This window comes from Arvicola amphibius, chromosome 1, assembly GCF_903992535.2.
Source record: "Arvicola amphibius chromosome 1, mArvAmp1.2, whole genome shotgun sequence".
Lineage (NCBI taxonomy): Eukaryota > Metazoa > Chordata > Mammalia > Rodentia > Cricetidae > Arvicola > Arvicola amphibius.
In genome coordinates, this window is record NC_052047.1 from 113,910,504 (window position 1) to 113,931,129 (window position 20,626).

The 20,626-nt window shown below is 41.5% G+C and overlaps 1 protein-coding gene across 2 annotated transcripts in view; it reads left to right on the plus strand.

The window, feature by feature from the left end:
- Usp47 (ubiquitin specific peptidase 47) overlaps window positions 1-17,951 on the plus strand; it is a 101,126-nt gene extending 83,175 nt beyond the window's left edge. For both annotated transcript variants that reach the window (XM_038319622.2, XM_038319631.2), the window contains exons 19-28: window positions 405-524; window positions 1,755-2,535; window positions 8,999-9,174; window positions 9,881-9,961; window positions 10,933-11,048; window positions 11,323-11,441; window positions 14,384-14,514; window positions 15,972-16,019; window positions 16,110-16,240; window positions 17,404-17,951. In XM_038319622.2, the coding sequence (XP_038175550.1) occupies window positions 405-524; window positions 1,755-2,535; window positions 8,999-9,174; window positions 9,881-9,961; window positions 10,933-11,048; window positions 11,323-11,441; window positions 14,384-14,514; window positions 15,972-16,019; window positions 16,110-16,240; window positions 17,404-17,578 (1,878 nt within the window). In that variant the 3' untranslated portion in view covers window positions 17,579-17,951. The remainder of the gene's footprint in view (window positions 1-404; window positions 525-1,754; window positions 2,536-8,998; window positions 9,175-9,880; window positions 9,962-10,932; window positions 11,049-11,322; window positions 11,442-14,383; window positions 14,515-15,971; window positions 16,020-16,109; window positions 16,241-17,403) is intronic.
- Window positions 17,952-20,626: the final 2,675 nt, after the last annotated feature.

Here is a 20,626-nt window from a genome sequence, read left to right on the forward strand (position 1 = left end):
CTGAGGTTGGGTTTGAAAAAAAAAAAAAAAGACAATACTGTTTGTTAGCCTACTCTCTGATGAAGCTAATAAGGTCATTGGGGAAATGTTTAAAGAATAAGTGTAGTCACAAAGTTTTGTAATAAAGCATTGGAAGTTAGAAAGTGTTACTTTGTTTCAGTTTACAACATGAGTGATAGGGAGATGACTAAGAAGTTTTCCTTTGAGTCACCAAAAATTGTTAAGTCTCCACTTAAAAGTATCTTTCCTAGACACTTCTTTTGATGTCTGAGGGTTGGTGCTAAGATTGGCACCCAGGTCCCTGCTCTCATCAGCTTTGAGGAACTTGGCAGTTTTCTCTTTGTGTCTAAAGCTAGCTAGAATTTCTTTGGATAGCACACTCTGTAGTGACTCTCTCATTGCAGGCCTCACACTTACCTGCAGAATCCATGCGGATAGTGCTAGAACGCTGCTACAATGACCTACGCCTTCTCAGCGTGCCCAGCAAGACCCTGAAGGCCGAGGGCTTCTTTAGAAGTAACAAGGTATGCCTTTACCTTTTCATTGTGTCGTCTTTGCTGATAACAAATGGAGTAAAACCAGCACTGTGCCCATCTGTCTGTGCAAGAGTGCCTTTCAGTGTACACAGCCTCTCCAAATTCTCTTCCTTTGTCATCCAGTCAGGCTTCATTCTCTGCCTGACTCAGCCTTACTGCTGGTCCTTTTACTTCTACCCTGTGCCCTTTGTCTGGAAGCACTTTTTCCTGTTTCCCTGCCCTCCTTTAGTTTTAAAGATCTGGATTTGACCTGTCCCTCTGAGCTTTTGTGATTGAATCTCCCTCCTCTATGACTGTCTTCCTGATTTCCATCCTTGAGTTCCCTGGTAAGACAGTCCAGTCCTTCATACCAAGTTAGGGGTGTGCCTCATGAGACTCTCCCACCCTTGGCCCCTTGGCCCCTCACATCTCTGTTGAGGAGAAGACAAGCTGTCAAGCTTATTCTAGGACTTGCCACCTTTCCCTTGTTCTTGCCAGACTTTCCCTTGTTCTGCTCATCATATTTGCTAGTCTTTCATCTTAGTACTTCTATACTTACCACACTTAACCTTTTAAATATCATCTTATTACATATTTTATTTGAATACTTATGTGTATTCAAAGGTACAAGATGCCAAGCCTGACAACTTAAATTTGATCTCATGGACACATGATAGAGAGAAAGAGAACTGACTACCTCAGGTTTTTCTCCCAACTCTGCACATGTGCTGCACACTCATATACCATATACACACTCATGTGTGCACAACAAATTTTTAAATATATTTTAATTTTTTTAATGTTTAAACTATAAAAATGCTAATTTTTGGGAAAGAGTGCTGGAGCAAACCTTTCTTCCCCATTTTTTCCCTTACACGGTTAACTAATAGTCTTAATATATAATATTTATTAAATAGTAATAGGTTTATCTTTTTATGCAAGACCCAACATACTGTTAATTATTGCCAATCCATGGTTAATTTTTGTTTTGTTTGGAGACAGGGTTTTATATTTGCCTTAGCTGGCGTTGAACTCACTACAGGCTAGCCTATGACAGTCATCCTGCCTCTGTCCTACAAGTTCTAAGATTGGGTCTATGCTATTGTGCCTGGTCAAACTTGTGTATAATGTCACAAATTCTACAACATACTGTGTACTGACTTGTTCTGATGTGATGTTCTTTTGAAAAGTAAGAATGCCACTAATGTATGGAGTGTAACTCTCTCACTCACTGTTTAGGTGTTTGTTGAAAGCTCTGACACTCTGGATCACCAGGCAGCCTTCACGGACTCCCATTTGTGGAAACTTCTGGATCGGCATGCAAATACAATCCGATTATTTGTTTTGCTGCCTGAACAATCACCAGGTTCATATTCTAAAAGGACAGCATACCAGAAAGCCGGAGGCGATTCTAGTCATGTGGATGATGGTTGTGAAAGAGTCAACGGACCTGCAGGGAACTTAAAGTCTGTGGATGCTATTCTGGAAGAAAGCACTGAAAAACTCAGAAGCTTGTCACTGCAGCAGCAGCAGCAGGATGGAGACAATGGAGACAGCAGCAAAAGCACTGAGACAAGTGACTTTGAAAATATTGAATCCCCTCTCAATGAGAGGGGCTCTTCCACCTCTGTGGATAATCGAGAGCTTGAACAGCACATTCAGACTTCAGACCCAGAAAACTTTCAGTCTGAAGAACGCTCAGACTCAGATGTTAATAATGACCGGAGCACAAGTTCAGTAGACAGTGACATTCTTAGCTCCAGTCACAGCAGTGACACTTTGTGCAATGCAGACAGCACTCAGATTCCTCTGGCCAATGGGCTCGATTCTCACAGTATCACAAGTAGTAGAAGAACTAAGGCAAATGAAGGGAAAAAGGAGACGTGGGACACAGCCGAAGAAGACTCTGGGACTGACAGTGAATATGATGAGAGCGGCAAGAGCAGGGCGGACATGCAGTACATGTACTTCAAAGCTGACCCCTACGCCGCAGACGAAGGCTCTGGGGAAGGACACAAATGTATGTACTTGAGAGGAAGGCTCTTTGAAATGGTACCAGTATGTTTCTCACTTAAATTTTAGTTAGGATTCCATTGCTTGCTTAGCATTAAGACCACCTTACAGTAACTTCATAGGCTGTGAGATTATTTTCTTTCATTTGCAGTGCAATATTTAGACAGTAATTGTGTCAAGTAGAAGAGTAATCAATATTAGGAAAGTCTGTGGTAAGCATGCTGAAGAATACTTTAAAGGTAACATACACCCTCATCACTCAAAAAGCCAAATGCTGTAAAGATTTTATTTTGTTTGAGAAGTATACATATGCATATTAATGTGTTTTGATCAAATCCACCCCCTATTCCCTCTCCTCCAATTCATTCCCTATTCCCCTCTACCACCACTTTTCCCTCCCAGCTTCATGTGCTGTGTTTAAGCCCATTGAATCCACTTAATGCTGTCTGTATTTGTGTGGGTATAGGGCCATCCACTGGAGTGTAAGTAGCCTCCCCAGGGCCACATCCCTGAAGAAAACTCGATTCTTCTTTCTCTAGCAGACATCAGTTGCCAGAGGCTTCTCAACTAAGTTGGTACTATGAACCAACTGGGTACCCTGCCCATCCGTGTTGGGAGTTTGGCTGTTTTGATTTTGTGCAGCTCTTGTGATGCAGTCATAACCACTTTGAGTTCTTCTGTGCAATAGCCTTGTCACATCTGGCAAATACTGTTTTGCTACCTATGTCTACTACCTCTGGCTCTTAAAATTTTCCTGAGCCATGGAGGGAGTGTCTGTAATATAGCTGTCCCATTGGAGGCTGAGTACTCCATAGTCCTTTATTCTCGTACAGTGAGCAGTTGGGTCTCTGTATTAATTTAATTGCCATCTACTGCAAAACAAAACTCTGAGAGGATCAAGGAGGGTTGAGAGATGTACTACTTTATAATGGTATAAGTACTTAAGGGGCAGTTTATGCCCATTTAACGGAATAATAATACTAAGTTTTCCCTTAGGCCTATGACCTAGCCACCCACTGGGTTTTGACCCAGATACTGGTACCAAACATAAATCCTGTCTTGTGGAGCAGGCCTTTAAGTCCAATCAGAAACTGGTTAGTTACTCTGTTAACATATATGCTACTATTGCAGCAGTGGTCAGATCTTGCCAGGACTGTCCTAACTGTAGTTCTCCAGATTCACAGCTGGGTAAGACAACTGATTGCTTTTCAAACCCAGTAGCATGCATAGAACCTTCCAGCATTTTGAAAGTTAGCCAACGGAGATGAAACTTCCAGGTCAGTACCAGCTTGATTTCTCCATGTCCTGTGACTCAAATGTGTGGTGTCTTCAGCCGTAGGGTCTTACTATAAAGTTATAGAGGATAACCAAGAGCAGTGGCAATAGGCTGTATTGTTTGGATGGCTTAAAAAAATGTTAATTCAGTTTGCAGGGAAATTTTTTACACCTCTTTTCTGTGTCCCAAAACAAACAGCTTCTATCCCACATCCTCTAAACATCCATATTCGGTGACAAAAGAAGCGGTGTGTGGGAATGAAGGCGCATTCACTACCTGGGTCTTTTTAGTTTACCTTACGTGTTTCTGAGGATAGAACTTGGTGCTTTACCACTGAGCCACATCCCAACCCTTTTAATTTGTTGATTTAATTTTGTTAATTTGATAATGGGCAAGAGATAAACTAGAGTTCTGAATGTTACAAATCTCAAAGGAATAAAAAAAGAGATTTATCAGCATAAACATTTGAGACAGGCAGTAACAACATCATACCCACAATATAGAACTGTATGGGTTGTAAAAAGAACTTTTGGAAAGAACATAACATAACCACAGGTTAGAGCTAGCCAGAAGTTAACAAAAAAGCCGGACTCAAGATACATTTCTTTGGCCAGGTGGTGGTGGCACTCACCTTTAATCCCAGCCCTTGGGAGGCAGAGGTAGGCGAAGTTCAAGGACAGCCAGGGCTATACAGACAAAAAGGCTCAAAAAAAAAAAAAAAAAAAGCCCATGCATTTCTTTTCCCAAGTATGAAAAGGAATCAGCTTCCTGAAAAATTAAATACTTATTAGCATTACTCTTTAACAACACACATATTATCCTGGCTTGGTGAAATGTGCCTTTAATCCTAGCACTTCAGGGTAGAGGCAGGAAGATCTCTGTGAGTTCTAGACCATCCTTGGCTACAAAAACATAAGCAAAGCATATATTAATACTCCCCCTGTGTTTTTAGTTTTCAGAATGTTTATTTCTCAAAGTGTCTCTGAATTACTAAAGCAAATCCTGGTGTCTTCCATTGACAAATTAGAAAACTAAAACTCACAGAGTATGGAGGCCTGGCTAAAAGAATATACATATATACTGACATCTATGCAGTGAGCAGCAGGACTGCCACAATGTATAAGGCTTCTTTTTTTAATATTTTTACTTGTGTTGTGAGGGAGTGCTATATGTGTGGAGATGTCTGAGGAGGTCAGAGAGGAAGTCATCACCTGGAACTAGAATTGCAAGTGACTATGAGCTACCCTGCATGGGTGCTGGAAACTGAACTCTGGTCCTCTGCAAGAACACCAGGGGCTCTTAACTGCTGAGCCAGCTTCCCAGTACCTGTAAAACTTGTAAATGAATATGCATCCATCCTTTATCTTTGGAAGAGAACCCCAGGTATCAGCCCCAGATAGCTATTAGAAATAGAAACGAAAGACAGCCCTGTTTGTAAACATGAAGACCTAAGTTCAGTACCCAGAACCCATGTAAAAACAAACACTTGACCAGCTCCGGGAAGGCAGAAATAAGTAGATACCTAGTGCTATCAGGCCATACAGACCAATTACTTGGTAAGCTTTAGGCCAGTGGGAAGCTCTGTCTTGAAAAACAGGTAGACAGCTCCAAAGGAACAATATCTGAGCATGCTCTCTGGCCTCCACAAGCAGGCAGCACACATGTGCATGCAGACTTGCACACATGTGTACACAAAGAGGAGACTTGGCCCAGTGAGATAGCACTGCTTCTGCTAAGCCTTGATGACCTGAGTTTGATCCCCAGAGCCCACATGGTTTAAGGAAAGAACCAACTCCTGCAAGTTGTCCTCTGACCTCCACATGCACTGTGTTCCCTACACATACAGAGACAAGTTAATAAATGTGAAAGTGCTTTCCAAAAAGAAGGAAATTAAATGACTTATAGACTGGAAGGTCTATCTTTTAAATGAAAGAAAAAAAATCAGCACTGAAAGTGCATAGTAACTGATGAGATCTAACTAACACCAGAATCCTTTGACATCTGTATAGTCCTGTAGAAACACAAGTGTAAAAATGTAGATTGCTGGCTACCATGGTGACAAAGAAGCAGAATCATACTGGTGCTTCTTAAGTTTCCATCCAGGGGCTACCTCAAAAGACTCATTAATATGCATGATTTTATGTAGATAGCCCTCTCAGCAGCTTTGTGAAGCCTGTTTTCCCTGATGAAATACCCGGTTCAAACAGGTTAAATTGTCTGGGGTCATATTCCTATAAGATATGCTGCTAGGATTCCACTCTAGTATTCTGATTGTAAGCCACCACCAGGTTTCCACTGTCACTTTTCCTGACAAGGAAACTACCCAATAGCAACTGCTTCCTGGCTACAGTCAGCCAGTAAAGGTGCTGAGAAGGAGGAGGAGAGCTACTCTCTGGAGGAAGAACTTGCAAGTTTCTGGTTGACAGAGAACAGTAATTAAAATCAGTTGACTAGTAGTCTCTACCTCAGTCCAGACCCAGCAAGAACACTTGAAGTTAAAGTCCAAAGTCTCATTATCTGTTTGGAGATTTAATAAACTCTTACTGGCCAGTTTAATCTTTCTGGAAATGTGTAGTAGGCTAGTCATACTACTCACTGAAATAATAGACAGGCTACTAGAGACCATACAGAAGGCCTGTTTGCAAAGAAAAGTTCTACATTGCTTCATGTTTAAAAAAGCTTGGAGATGGAGGGAGGGATGCTGGCCAGCAGCCAGGTTTCCCTGTCTCTGCTAGACTGAGTAACTGTAGTCCTCAGTGACTTGAAAGTGAGTGCTAAGAACACAGTGGGCTATGAGCGATGGCCTACTCACGGGGTGTAGTGGTCAAGTCTAGCAGATAAAGAATTTCAAATCCCAAGAGTGACCTATCATGAATAGCATCATAGCATTGGCGACTGACTTAGGCAGTAACTGAACTGTGTCTAAGATGCTGATCCTTAAGCCACCTGGTGTGCACAGAATTCCTTATGGGAGTAATTACCTCTCTGTGAAAATGTGTCCGGGTGTGACCTAGTTGCAGTCTATAGCACTAAGGGATGAACAAGGAAGCCAAGTAATGGATATAGTACATGTGCTTTGAAATGTCTTTATATAATTTTGGTATCCTAAAAACACTTGAAGTTGCAATATGAGGAGACTGAATCCTGTGCGTTTTAGAGGCAAAAAGGAAAAGAGGTATGATGGTCGTCTCTAACACAGTTACAGGTGCTGCGGGAAGTATGTATTTGCTGAGGCTGTAAGTATGGAAAAGTCTAATCACAGGCTACATAAAGGACCCAGGATTTTAGTGAAAGCAAGTCTGTTTGGGACTTAGCTCCAAATTAGACTGGATCAGTCATCCAACATTTATGTCTCCCCATGACACAGCATTACCAGAAGCTAGGAGAGGAATCAAATGGCCTTGTATTTTGTTTTTGGGCACATAGATCCTATGGGAGAACTAAGGCTCAGATTGGACCCTTGCCTATAACACCTTCAGCTTTTGATTTCCGTTCATTCCGTCACATACTGTAGCCTTCAGAATTTCCAGTGTCTTGTTGAATAGTGCAAATGTAAACTTGTTTGCCATATGATTAACATTTGGGGGCATTCCTTAAAGCTTAGAAGTTAGGATTCTAGCTGGGTGGTGGTGGCACATACCTTTAATCCTAGCACTTGGGAGGCAGAGGCAGGTGGATCTCTGTGAGTTCGAGGCCAGCCTGGTCTACAAAAAAGAAAGAAAAGGTTAGGATTCTAAGTAATTAAAAAAAAAAGCCTCAGACATTGCATAGTAAGCCAACTAAGCTCAAGCTCATAGCTATCTGTATTTTCTCCTACACTCCTTACATCCACTGGTGCCTGTTTCATAACCAGGCAAGTAGTCAGTGAGGATTAATTCACTTGAAAAACATACTCAGAATGTTTCATCCAACCAGGAGCTGAGCTGGCCTGAGAATATAAACCAGAAGTGTTTATGTCCTTTTGTTAAGTTGAAAAGAAAGGTGGGGGCTACTGACAGCCTTGGGGCTGTTGAGGGACAGCTTGGAAGTATGGCTGCTCTTGGGTTTGGTGCCTGCCTTATTACAAAAGGAAAAGAATTAGGCCTGCAACCACATTTGCTTTACAAGTATAAGGCTGAATAGGGTAGGTATTAGGAAGGAACATAAAAAATTGCATTGACCAGGTATGGTAGCATACACCTTTAATCCCAGCATGGAAAAGGCAGACAGATCTCTGAGTTCCAAGCAAGCCAGGGTTACATAGTGAGACCTGTCTTTTTTTTTAAAAAAAAAAAAAAAAGAAAAGAAAAGAAAAAGAAAAATAGTTTATGAGAGGTAGTCTTGTCATGATGCCAAGGAAGTTTCAGTTTAAGCCTGGGGAAATGAGAACAATGGATCATTTACATACAGTCCTGTTGTAGCTCAACCACATGTTAAACATACATCTCAATATGTTAATCCAATTTTTTCCTAGTAGAAATCCCAGAATTATTATCCCAGATGATATTTCTACCAGATTTTGAGACAGCCTGCTATAGATCTGGCACTGTGATAAAAGCTTCATAAATGTTTGAGCTCATTGACTTCACACATAGCACTGTGACACTGCTTTCATCTCTTATTTCCCTATTAAAAAAACAGGGGCATGGAGTGGTACCCTGTGTCTCATGGCTAAATAAGCAGAGGAGACAATGACCCAGCCAGATGACCAGAACTAGTACTATATGAAGCTAGAAATGTTTGTGTTTTAAGAGACTCCCTACAGCAGCAATTCTCAGCCTATGGGTTGTGACCCTTTGAGTGGTGGAGGGGTATTAGAAAACCAAGATACTTAACATTATGAGTCATAATAATAGCAAACTTACAGTTACGAAGTAGCAGTGATTTTTATGGTTGGGGGTCACCACAGCACGAAGAACTTATTAAAGGGTTGCAGCATTAGGAAGGTTGAGAATCACTGGCCTAGAGGTTTTGTAGATTACATCTATCGGGTCCTCAGTGCCTGCCTGGGTTTATATTTTGTCTGGATTTTTTTCATTATGTGATATTACCTAAAAATTTAGTCAAAAAAGAGATACTTTTTCCTATTGACATTATAATAAGAGATACACAAAAACAAAAGAAAGCAATTAACAAAAAAAATTACAGTCTGTTTTACAACACTCAAAGGCTGCTTTCACATTTTGTTCCTGTTTTGTTTGGTTTTTATACTTAGGGTTGATGGTGCATGTTGATAAGAGAATCACCCTGGCAGCTTTCAAACAGCATTTAGAGCCATTTGTTGGAGTCTTGTCTTCTCACTTCAAGGTTTTTCGAGTGTACACCAGCAACCAAGAGTTTGAGAGCGTCCGACTGAATGAGACCCTTTCGTCATTTTCAGATGACACTAAGGTTGATTATAATAATCCTTATAGAATTAGTCCATTTTAAGTAATAGGTTTGTGTAAACAGAGACTATTCTTTCATTTTCCAGCCCCACACCCAAATAATCCCACAAAAAACTATATTAATTACAACACTGTTTGGCTAGTGGCTCAGACATATTCTTAGGTAGCTCTTATATCTTAACCCATTTCTATTAATCTGTGTATCACCACAAGGCTGTGGCTCACCAGTAAGGTTCTGGCGTCTTTCTCTTTGGGCAGCTACATGGTGTCTCCCTGACTCTGCCTTCTTTCCTCCTCTATCTGCTTGGATTTCCCACCTTGAAATATTCTATCCTGCCATAGACCAAAGCAGCTTCTTTATTAACCAGTAGCAATAAAATATATTCACAGCATACAGAGGGGAATCCCATATCAGGTTTGAGAGTTTCTTGTAGCCCTTCCAATGAAGAAGGTGAAGTAGGTAGCCCCAAGGATAGCTCTCTGGCGGCTACTGAGTGTTTAGATTGTTCTTTGCTTGTTCACCCAACAGGCATGGTTAAGTGTGAACTATGTCAGTTACAGTTCTAGTGATGGAGAGTCAGAGGTCAAGGTGTACCTGTTCCCCCAGGAGCCCATGAAGTAGGGGATGGGGAAACCACAAGATAACAACAGTGGGTGCCTGGGTTGCCCAGCTGAGGCAGTTCATCTAAAAGAATGTTCTTGATTCTTAGATCACAATTCGACTGGGGAGAGCACTGAAGAAGGGAGAGTACAGAGTTAAAGTGTGCCAGCTCTTAGTCAATGAGCAAGAGGTGAGTGACACTTGAGACTATAAGAGAGTGCTAACACCTTCAGGACGCGATGGCTTCGATCATCTCTTCTACTGTGATAGTACACAAGAAACCTGTAAAGCAGGCATGGTGTGTTGTCACATTGCGGGCATTAGCAGGCTCTTCCTGCATTGAAAAGGAGCTAGATGTGTTTATGTTTGCCTTCTGGGAAGAATGGTCGTGGGCTACGAGGGGATGGCAGCTGGCCTGTGTCCAAGGTCGTCATGGTTTTAGAGGCATCCCTGTAGTATGTTGTATGACATCAGTTCCTTCAAAGACTCATGTAACCCCATCAGTTAGCTCTGTGGTATAAGTCCTGTTTAATTTGTCCCAATTTGTAAATGAAGAACCTGGCACAGAGAAGTTAGGTAATGTACTCAAGGTCACAGTTTGAAATCTGTATAAAGGCTCCCAGCAGGCTGGTTTAGGAAGTAATCAGAATATTTCTAAAATGTTCATGCATAACATATAGAGATCGAGACAAACATGAACGCTGTAAACTTATTATATGATGTCTTCATTAATTAAAACAATGTTTTATCAATCATCTGTCATCCAGTTTTCATTCATATGCTTCTTCTGAGTCTTTTGTTTTCTGTTAGAGATTGATTGTACATTCCTTCATTGAAATCTATGGAATTGTGCCTTTTACTTTCAAAATTATCGTAGTTTTATAACAGATAGGGAAATATGAATGCATTATCCTAGTTAATCATCATGATAACTCTGAAAGGAATTTATTGTCCCAATTTACAAATGAGAAGGCTGAGGCATAGGCTGTTAAGCAAGGCTTCTCACAACTGCTGATCCTATAAGTTATGGAGCTAACACTGAGAACAAGAAGATAGATTCTTAAACTCCATTTGGCTCTTCCTTTTGCTGCCCAGCACAAGTCTTCTTAACCCTTGCTTCACTGCAACACACAAGCTCTAATTGTGTGTTTATATTCCTAGCCATGCAAGTTTCTGCTAGACGCTGTATTTGCTAAAGGCATGACCGTGCGGCAATCAAAAGAGGAGCTGATTCCTCAACTCAGGGAGCAGTGTGGCTTAGACCTCAGCATTGACAGGTAAGTAAGGCCCTAGCATGGCTGCTTTCACGCTGCTGTACCTTTCCTCCAGGATGTAGTGCTGAAGTAAGCAGAAGTGCTCGACTCCTTGAGTTTCCCTGGAGAAGACAAAATGTGATGGACTAGAGGCATTGCTTCTGCATCACCCCTGAATTTTTATGAGGAACCATTTATTTTGTACTTTGAATACAGTTCATTTTTGGTGTCTGATGAATGTAAATTTTTGAATTAAATATTTCAAATCATAGCATTTTTTATTTTTTATTTTATTTAGGTTTCGTCTAAGGAAGAAAACATGGAAGAACCCTGGCACTGTCTTTTTGGATTATCATATTTATGAAGAAGATATTAATATTTCCAGCAACTGGGAAGTTTTCCTTGAAGTTCTTGATGGTATTATTGGGTTGTTTTTGTTCTTTTTTTTTTTTTTTTGAGTAATAAATATCAATTAGAAAGACAATAGAGCTACTGGAACCCTAACCCCTTAGCACCTGACCCCAGGTTGATCTGTGAGAAGTGTGTTGTATGGTGCAGTATTGTTGGCCTTGTCAGCGTCAGGCTGTGGTTTTGTGCACTGATATATGTAGCACGAATTCTAGTTGGTCTTCAACCCAGAGTCAGATACAGGAGTTAATGCTGAAGATGACAAGCAAAGAGGCCAGCCACTAGAGAGTTCTTTTATCTCTACCAGTGCTCAGACCGAAAGGGGCAACCTCTCCTCAGACTATCCCCTCAGACCTCATCCACTGACTGCAGCTGTCTCCACCAAACCTCAGACTACACTGTGCTTCTGTCTCCTCCTACCTTATATTCCTCTGTCTGCCCAGCCACAGCCATATCACTCCTGTATACACCTTCCTAGTACTGGGATTAAAGGCATGGGATCCCAAGTGTTGGGATCACTTTTGTATGAGCTCTGTTTCTCTTTGGGACTGGATCAGTCTAATGTAGCCCAGTGTGACCTTGAATTTACAGGGATCCATCTGCCTCTGTCTCCCAAGTCCTGGGATTAAAGGTGTGTGTCACCACTGCCTCGCCTCTTGTGACTTAGCTCTGCACTCTGATCTTCAGGCAAACTTTATTTATTAAAACACAAACAAAATATCACTACAGATAGGATTCTTGCTCCATCACTGAGATTCTTTTTTCTTTCCTTATCTCTAACATAACTGCTTGCATTATTTATAGAGATATCCTTTGTCTTATGCCTTCTAATATTTATTCCTTTCTCTCATTTTCTCATATATGAAAATTATAATTTAAAAGTTCAATTTGGGGGGTTCATTATGCATTTTGGTATTTTCTTAGGCATGCTTATTATCTTCTTTATCATTGTCCCATATTTTATGTTGAAAATATGCTACTGAAAATGTGTCAAAGATATTGCAAACAGCTGTGTTAGTGACTTAGGCTACTGCCACTTCAGAATGCTACCAACAGGACAGCTAAATGGCAGAAGCTCAGTCTTTACTGAGGTCAGAGGTCAAGGTATTAGTGAATCTTGTTTCTATCTCTCTTGATCTTACTGGGCAGGTGTATCTTCCATGTCACTCCCCTAGCTTCCAGAGTTTGGTGGCCTGCTTTTGGCTTGTAGCCAGGTACTGTGCCCATCTTTCCTTTCATCTTCACTTGGCATTCTCCGTGTAGGCTTGTCTGTACCCAGACTTCCCCATTTTCAGAATACTCTAGCCATCTTGAATTGAGGTCCACCCACTTATTTTAATTTGATTCTCTAACTATAATAAGGTTACATTCTGAGTTATTTTGGACTTGGATTCCGTGTCTGTTAGAGCACGCAGCTCGGCTATGACAGGGACCTGGAGCAGCACTTGTGCCCACCAGAATGTCCACTCTCTCTTTTGTTCTGGGACTGACTCAGTACTCTGCCCAGAGGAGTAGTCGGGGAAGTTGGCTTCAGGGAGGTCACATTGAGTTTTGTCTTACATGTTTTGATGCCACTTATGTCCACAATCTAGACAATAAGATCATAGTTCTTAGAGAGTTCAGTAGCCCTTCTTACTAGCTGTTTCTAACCTAAATCAGCTTAATTTAACTAGGTAAACTTTCAATTACTTGACAACTTAACTAGGAGGCAAAGAACTACCAGAACACCAAGTACAAGCAACATGCAAGTGTCCTTCTCCAGTGTGTGCAGCCTGAGAGAATAATAGCTTTTTCTGAACAAACTGACCCAGGGTCATGAAGGTCACATAAATAGGCTAGTGCCACAGAAAGTGGTAGTGGTACTAGGTGGTAGGGGTCTTCATTGTATCATGTCAGTATACATTTAAATTGAAGTAGATGGGTAAGAAATGAGTCATGTGATTAAATCTCAGCAATGTTTATTTAGCCATAATTGGCTAGTCTCTGGAGCTATAAACAGGAATAAGCTAGGGATTGCCCACCACATGCACGGTCTGGACGGAATGGAGCAGCAGGTCTATCTTAAGTTGCTAGTTTCTGAGACTAGCTAGCCACAATAGAAATTACTTGTATGTCTACCAGCAAGGTGACAGGTGAGCTGAATTTTGATGAGCCACTGAGTTTTGGCTTCAAAGAAAGAGGGATTGATGATCTTTTAGGTGAATAAAGAACCAAATGAAGGTGGCTTGATGGTATTTTAAATTGGAGTCAGCTACTGGCACTGGAAGAGACTGAAGGGAAAGTGATAGGAAGAGCAATGTCAGACAGGAGTTGGGAGGAAGCAGTGTAGCTTAGGACACCGATGGGCATATGGTAGCTGAGGGTTGTCTTGTGAGAATGGAGAGTTATGTGTGCAACTCCTTTTAAAGAAAGAACAGGAGCTGGAGGTGTGGCTCAGCAGCTAAGTGCACTGACTGCTCTTGCAGAGGACGCAAGTTCTATTTCCAGCATCCACATGGTACCTCTCAACCATCCATGACTGCAGTTCCAGGGGCTCTTACGTTCTCTTCTGACCTCCAAGGGCAGCAGACATGTCTATAAGCAGATATACATGTAGACAAAGATATACATATAGACAAAACACCCATACACCTAAAATAAGTACATAAATTTTTAAAGGGGCTTTAGAGTTGGCTCAGTGGTTAAAAGATCTTGCAGCTATTTCAGAGAATTTGTGTTTGATTCCCAACACCCACATCAGGCAGCTCACTACCTTCTGCAATTTCAGCGTCAAGGGATCTGACACCTTCTGGCCTTCATGAGCCCCTGCATTCACACAGATACACACATAAATAACATGCTTTTAAAAAAAAATAGATCTTTATGTTTAGTTAGGAACTACAGGAAAAATAAGATTATAAGTAAGCCCTTAGAGAAAATAGAATGCTGGGTGTAATCCTGCATGTCCTTAGGTGTAGAGAAGATGAAGTCCATGTCACAGCTTGCCATTTTGTCAAAACGGTGGAGGCCTTCAGAGATGAAGTTGGATCCCTTCCAGGAGCTTGTATTGGAGAGCAATAGTGTTGATGAACTGCGGGAGAAGGTAGGTTCATTTGAACAAACTTAGCTAATACATGTTTTCCTGGGTTGTAGGAAGTGAGTACCAGCAACTGTTGTCAGGAGTCTTTCTTGGTCTCTGTCCATTAGGGTCCCTTAGATGTCCTCATGTTTTGAAATTACTTTGTTTAAAGGAGGACTTTCACTTTTCATTACTTAGCCAACTGTGTACTAAGTTTTTGAAATTAACTAGAAGTTATTAAATGCTTGTATGGCTAAATGAACAAAGGATAGAGAATTGAATGGAGGTCCTAGGCCATACTATTCTGAACATACCTAGAGGCATCTGGTCATACTGGGATGTGGTTGGTACTTGAAAAGGAAAATGGAGTGAAGGTAGTTTTTGCATTTTACAGTAATTCATACAGTGTCTTGGAGAAGGGAGAATTGCCCTCTCCATCAGTGGTTCTACTTCAGTGGGCAATTTGTAAAACCTTTAATGTCCACAGTGCATGCCAGCAGTCCCCACACTTGAGGCGTAACTCAGTTGCAGTTGCCTGGCATGTGCAAAGTCCTGGGTTTAATCTCCAAATAATTGTAAATATATTTACATAAGTGAAGGAAAAGAACAGATATGCTTCTTAAATATCGGTATAAAAATACTTCTGATCTACTGCTAAAAGCCAGAAAAAGAAAGGCATACTGTACAAAAGCTTAACTATTCTGTAAGACTCTAGATGGTAATTTAAAAAACAGCTTACAAACAAAGCTAGAAGACAAAGACAGGAGGAAATTATTTGAAACCAGCCTGCGACACCATGCCCCTGAGGTGGGGGACTGGTTTTTTGTTGTTGTTTTGTTTTGTTTTTTGTTTGTTTGGTTGGTTTGTTTTGTTTTTTATTTATTTATTTAAATAAAACGTTTCGTAGACATGGCTGGCCTTGAACTCCTAGCACTGAGATCACAGGCACACACCACACTCACTAATGCCCCTAGTGTAAATGTGACCACTGTCTTAACAAAGAGAACATAAGCAGCTTAATCTGGCAAAGAATAACATCCTTTTTGAGCTCTTCTCAGTGAAGATTTAGAAAGTCAAAATACCTAGACCCGTCCAATTTGGGGGCTGATGGGCAAGACCCTGTCCCTCTGATAGGTTTCCAGAGTGGCAGGCGTTGTCAAGGTGCCGCCAGCACTTCAGCTGAGCAGAGCTCCACATCCAGCAGTGTGGTGGGGGGGTCTATGTTTCTACAGTGGTGTGGGATATGAGTGTAGAGATAGCTCCTAGTAGAACTTGATGCTTTTAGAAATGTGTCAAGTGTGCTACCATGTTCCAGGGATATGGGATTTGCATCATGAGCAAAGAGGCAGATTTCACTGTCTGCTTCTAATTTTTTAAAATCAAATATATTAGTTTTTGAATCCAACTAATTTTGGTAGAAAAGGAAAATAACTTCTCAAGAATAATTTTAAATAAACTTGCATATGACTTTTCTTTTCTAGTTGAGTGAAATCAGTGGCATTCCTTTGGAAGACATTGAGTTTGCCAAGGTAAAGCCTGAGAACATTTGCATCCTGGTGCTGGGTGCCACAGATGTGATCCGTGCTTTGACTCATCTAGCCATTTTTTTTTCTCCTCAGGGTAGGGGAACCTTCCCCTGTGATATTTCTGTCCTTGATATTCATCAAGATTTGGACTGGAATCCTAAAGTCTCTACCCTGAACGTTTGGCCTCTTTATATCTGTGATGATGGTGCCGTCATATTTTATAGGTAAAGTGCAATGGTTTTGTTGCTAGTGCTGATGTATTTGTGGTGTTGTACCTTTACACTGAGCAGTGGAAATACAGTGAGGGCTGCACACCACAGCTTGATGTTTAGAGTACCTTAGTTAAAATCAGAGAAAGAACACTGTACTGCCCCACACCTGTGACCCCAGCAACAGAGAAGTAGATGCAGGAGGATCAGGAATCAGAGCCAGTTTCTGCTATATAATGGGTTTGAGACTAGCCCCAGCCTCAGCTATGTGAGTTTTTTTTTTTTTTTTAAGCTTTTTAAAATAGGATTTCTCTGTGTAGTCCTGGCCTGGAACTCGATTTGTAGACCAGGTTGGTCTTAAACTCACAGAGATCCACCTGCCTCTGCCTCCCAAGTGCTGGGATTAAAGTCGTGTACCACCACTGCCCAGCTGTGAGACCCCATCTTAAAACTCTCCCCTAAAAATAAGAATAAGTAAAGGAGGAGGCAGGCAGTGGTGGCGCATTCCTTTAATCCCAGCACTCAGAAGCAGAGGCAGGTGGGTCTCTGAGTTTGAGGCCAGCCTGGTCTACAAAAGTGAGTTCCCTATGTGCTGTGACACATATGCCCATTCCCAGTAGCACACAGCAAACAAATACGAAGCAGAAACCAGTGAGATTAATTATAACTGCAAAAAATTCTGTTAATCCAGTACATACAAAATGTTAATACAACATGTCACTGACATTTGGGGGTAGCTTACATTCTTTTATGTATAGATGTCTTAAGAGATGCTGTGTATCACACTCCCAGCACGGCAAGACATACTTCAGGTGCTCTCTGACTACTACTGTGTTGGACAGCACACATACAAAGGAAAATGATCTTTGGAACCCGGAGGTCAGATCTAACTTTTTCCCTAGCTCTTACCTATAAAATGGTGACAGTGCTGTTTTTCCTGAGAATCCAGGCTATTTCAGAGTTATCATCTGTTATAAGTAGATGCTCAGTAATGCAGATTGTATTACTTTTAGTACTCATGTGAGATGATTCTGTACCATTTTAAGAAATGACATGATTCACATTAGTAACCTAGTACATCTTGATGTGCGAGAGCAAGAAGAGGAACATAGTAATATCAGATGTAGGTGAACAGGGTCAGTGACCAGCTGGTCTAATGATTTGTATTTCACATAAAGGGATAAAACGGAAGAAGTAATGGAGTTGACAGAAGAACAAAGAAATGAACTGATGAAAAAGGAAAGCAGCCGACTACAGAAGACTGGACATCGTGTGACATACTCCCCTCGCAAAGAGAAAGCGCTCAAGATCTATCTGGATGGGGCGCCAAATAAAGACGTGACTCAAGACTGACTGCCAGTGTAGCCTTCTCCCTGACAGTTGGTTTAAGTAATGGTTCACTACTGCTGGGTAGTGCCATTTTGGCCGGACGTGGTTGGGGTAATCCCATGACACCAGCACTGATTGGACCACCCTTCACCAATCAGAAGCTCAGTGCCCAGTGGGCCACTGTCTTGACTTGGAATCATGTTGTGCACTATGGTCAGATGTACTGTAAAGCCAAGGATGTGCAAAGAGAAACAAGCAAAGCCTGCTACTATGAAAGGGGAGGGGGACGAGTAGATTCATTGATTGCGGACAAATGTGCACATAGCCGCTAGTAAAACTAGCCTCAAACAGGATGCTCATAGCTTAATAATAAAGCTGTGCAAAGGCCATGAATGAATGAATCTTCTGTTTATTTCATTGATACACACATTACCTCATTGACAGTTTAAAGCAAATGCAACTGTGTTGACTCTTAGAAAGCAGCAAAGAGGAGCTGAAGGAGTTCTTAGAACCAGCATCACCCATAGAAGAATTAGGAAGGTGTGTCTTTATTTTATTTCACTTTTTACAAAGTATTAAGAACCTTAGCGAAACAGCCCAGTATCTCTTTCCCTTTGGCCACTGCCAGTAGGTGCACTACGGCTGCTGCAGGTTTGTGACTAGAACCAACTGTACTTGAGCTATGGATGTAGAGAGCTTCTCACTCCTTCACTCAGCATGTAAATAAAGGGGTCCTGCTGAGTTCTGACTGCAGCTCTGCTGTTTGCCATGGTTCTTTGCTCTCATTGTCATGTACGTTTGTGTACACCGAAGCTCAGCAGCCGCATAGTTGCTCATTGAGGGATCTCTGTTCAGTAGCTTCAGTCTTTTCTCTGTGCATTTATTTTCAACAAATTGCTTCAAGTTTGAGTCTTCTAGAGTGCTTGTAAAGTCCCATTTTGATTTTTTTAAGAGTCGATTTGTAGTTCTGTAGTGTAACTTTGGGGAACCATCTGCTCATCACATGGAATAAAGTTTCTCGGGGGCCTTGGTGTAGACTTGGTGCCACATGATTCATTGCAGTGTGTGCTAGCGTCAGCAGGCTTCTGCTCTGCTAAGTACAACTTCTAAGAACACAGTTCTACATAAACTTTGAAATACTATCTAATTTATAAAAGTCAATAAAAAGGTTTTGGTAAAACTTTTTCATGCAAGATGCTGTTTACAACAATGAATACGCCAATAAAAATTTGTTCATGTTGCTGTGTTATTTTTTGTCATTAAACCTCTGGGGACATGAATCTGGGTACAGAATGAGTTTGTTGTCTTTAAGTATGGCACTTTGTTACCTGTATGGAATAAGTATCATACTCTCTGATGAAGTGTATTTATAGTAAAGTTCTTCAAAGGGTCCTGACAGTACTTCAGAATCAGGTTTTCACCCTTTTCCTTTTAAGAAATTCTTAATGAGGGCTGGCTCCGTGGTTAAGAGCACTGGCTGTTCTTCCAGAGGATCTGAGTTCAATTCCCAGCAACCACATGGTGGCTCACAACCATCTATATTGGGATATGATGCCTATTCTGGCCTATAGGCATACATGCAGATACAGCACCATATGCATAAAATAATAAATATTTAAAAAGAAGAAATAATGAGAACATAGCAGATGTTGACTGTCATTTGAATATAATTAAGGTATTCTATAATATCTTAAATGTCTCTTGGGTCTGGTTCAGACTTGGGACCTAGACATTAATCTGCTCCCCGGGACTGACTTTCTGGCTAGCAGTGGAAGTTGGTAGAGTGGGCTTACTTGCCGTTCTTCTGGTTTGGCATAGTGTACTCAATGGCTGGCACAATTCTTCCCATGTGTCTGCCCCTTGGTATTTGCCTTCTGCTATGGGTTTGTTGCTGCTGTGTGAGTCTTTGCAGGCATGTTGCACATACCAAGAATAGAGGAAATGCTTTGTAGAAAAGAAAACTTAAAAGGCCAGCTTCTCAGTGCATGGGGTGAGCCAAGAACAGGAGCTTTCTCAGTGAAGTCACAAAAGTGAGAGGCAGCTTCTCGGGGCTTCCGGGAGTTGGTAGATCCTGAAGCACAGCAAATGCAATGAATTGTGACCATTCTCTAGGGGCCACCGAGATTGTAAAGGGCTTTTATTAGGGCAGATGAATTGTGTCAGCCAGGTACAGACTGTCAGAACCATGTGGCTGTACTTCTGAGGCCCTGGCTAAGGTAAAGAGCATTCTAGTCAAGAAACTCATAGCTTTGGTTTCATGGCTATGGCCTAATCAGCAGGCCTACAGGGACAGTAATGGTGACAGAGGGGAGGAGCCTGCTCTAGAAGGTTAATGTCTTGTAATAGTATGCTACAGTTAGAAAGATGGATGATTCCAGGCCCTGGCTATACTATGGGGGTATGGTGGCACACCCATAGTCGGAAGCAGCCTGATGGTCTGAGCTGTTCGGGAGCCCGTGATGTAAATCTGTACCTGACCTGTGACTCTGGAATGCAGGAAGATCCTCTGCTGGGTTCTAGGATTTTCTTTGTCATTGAACTGTCAATCTCTCTGGACACTTTGATCTCACTAATCACCTTATAAAAATTTTGTGAATCCTGGAATCAAATGCAAAATGGTATGCGTGAAGTTTTCTAGGGGCTAGAAGGTGGCCTGTGTCCAGTTTGCAAGAGTTCATGACTCAAAAGAGGCTATTAGATACCTCAGCTGAGTGAATGTGGAATTTGAAGATGCTCCTTCAGGGCATGGGGGAGCTATCATTCCTAGACCTGTGTTGTTTGGTTTTTGTTTGTTTGTTTGTTTGTTTGTTGGGGTTTTTTTTTTGTAAGTTGACTTTTAGAAGCTACAAAAACATTGGATTGCCTCAAGAATTCATCGACATCTGTGATCATTTAGAAAGTGCAGCTATCAGTAGGGTCAAGGTAGGAAGGCAAATGGGGCATTGAGAGAGGTATGTTACCCCTGCTACCTACTGCCACTAATCCCAGAGAAGTTGCTCATGATTAGAACTGGAAATTACCTGGCACCCCCCTCACAAATTACTGGAAGATAGCACCCTTTTCTGCCTTTGC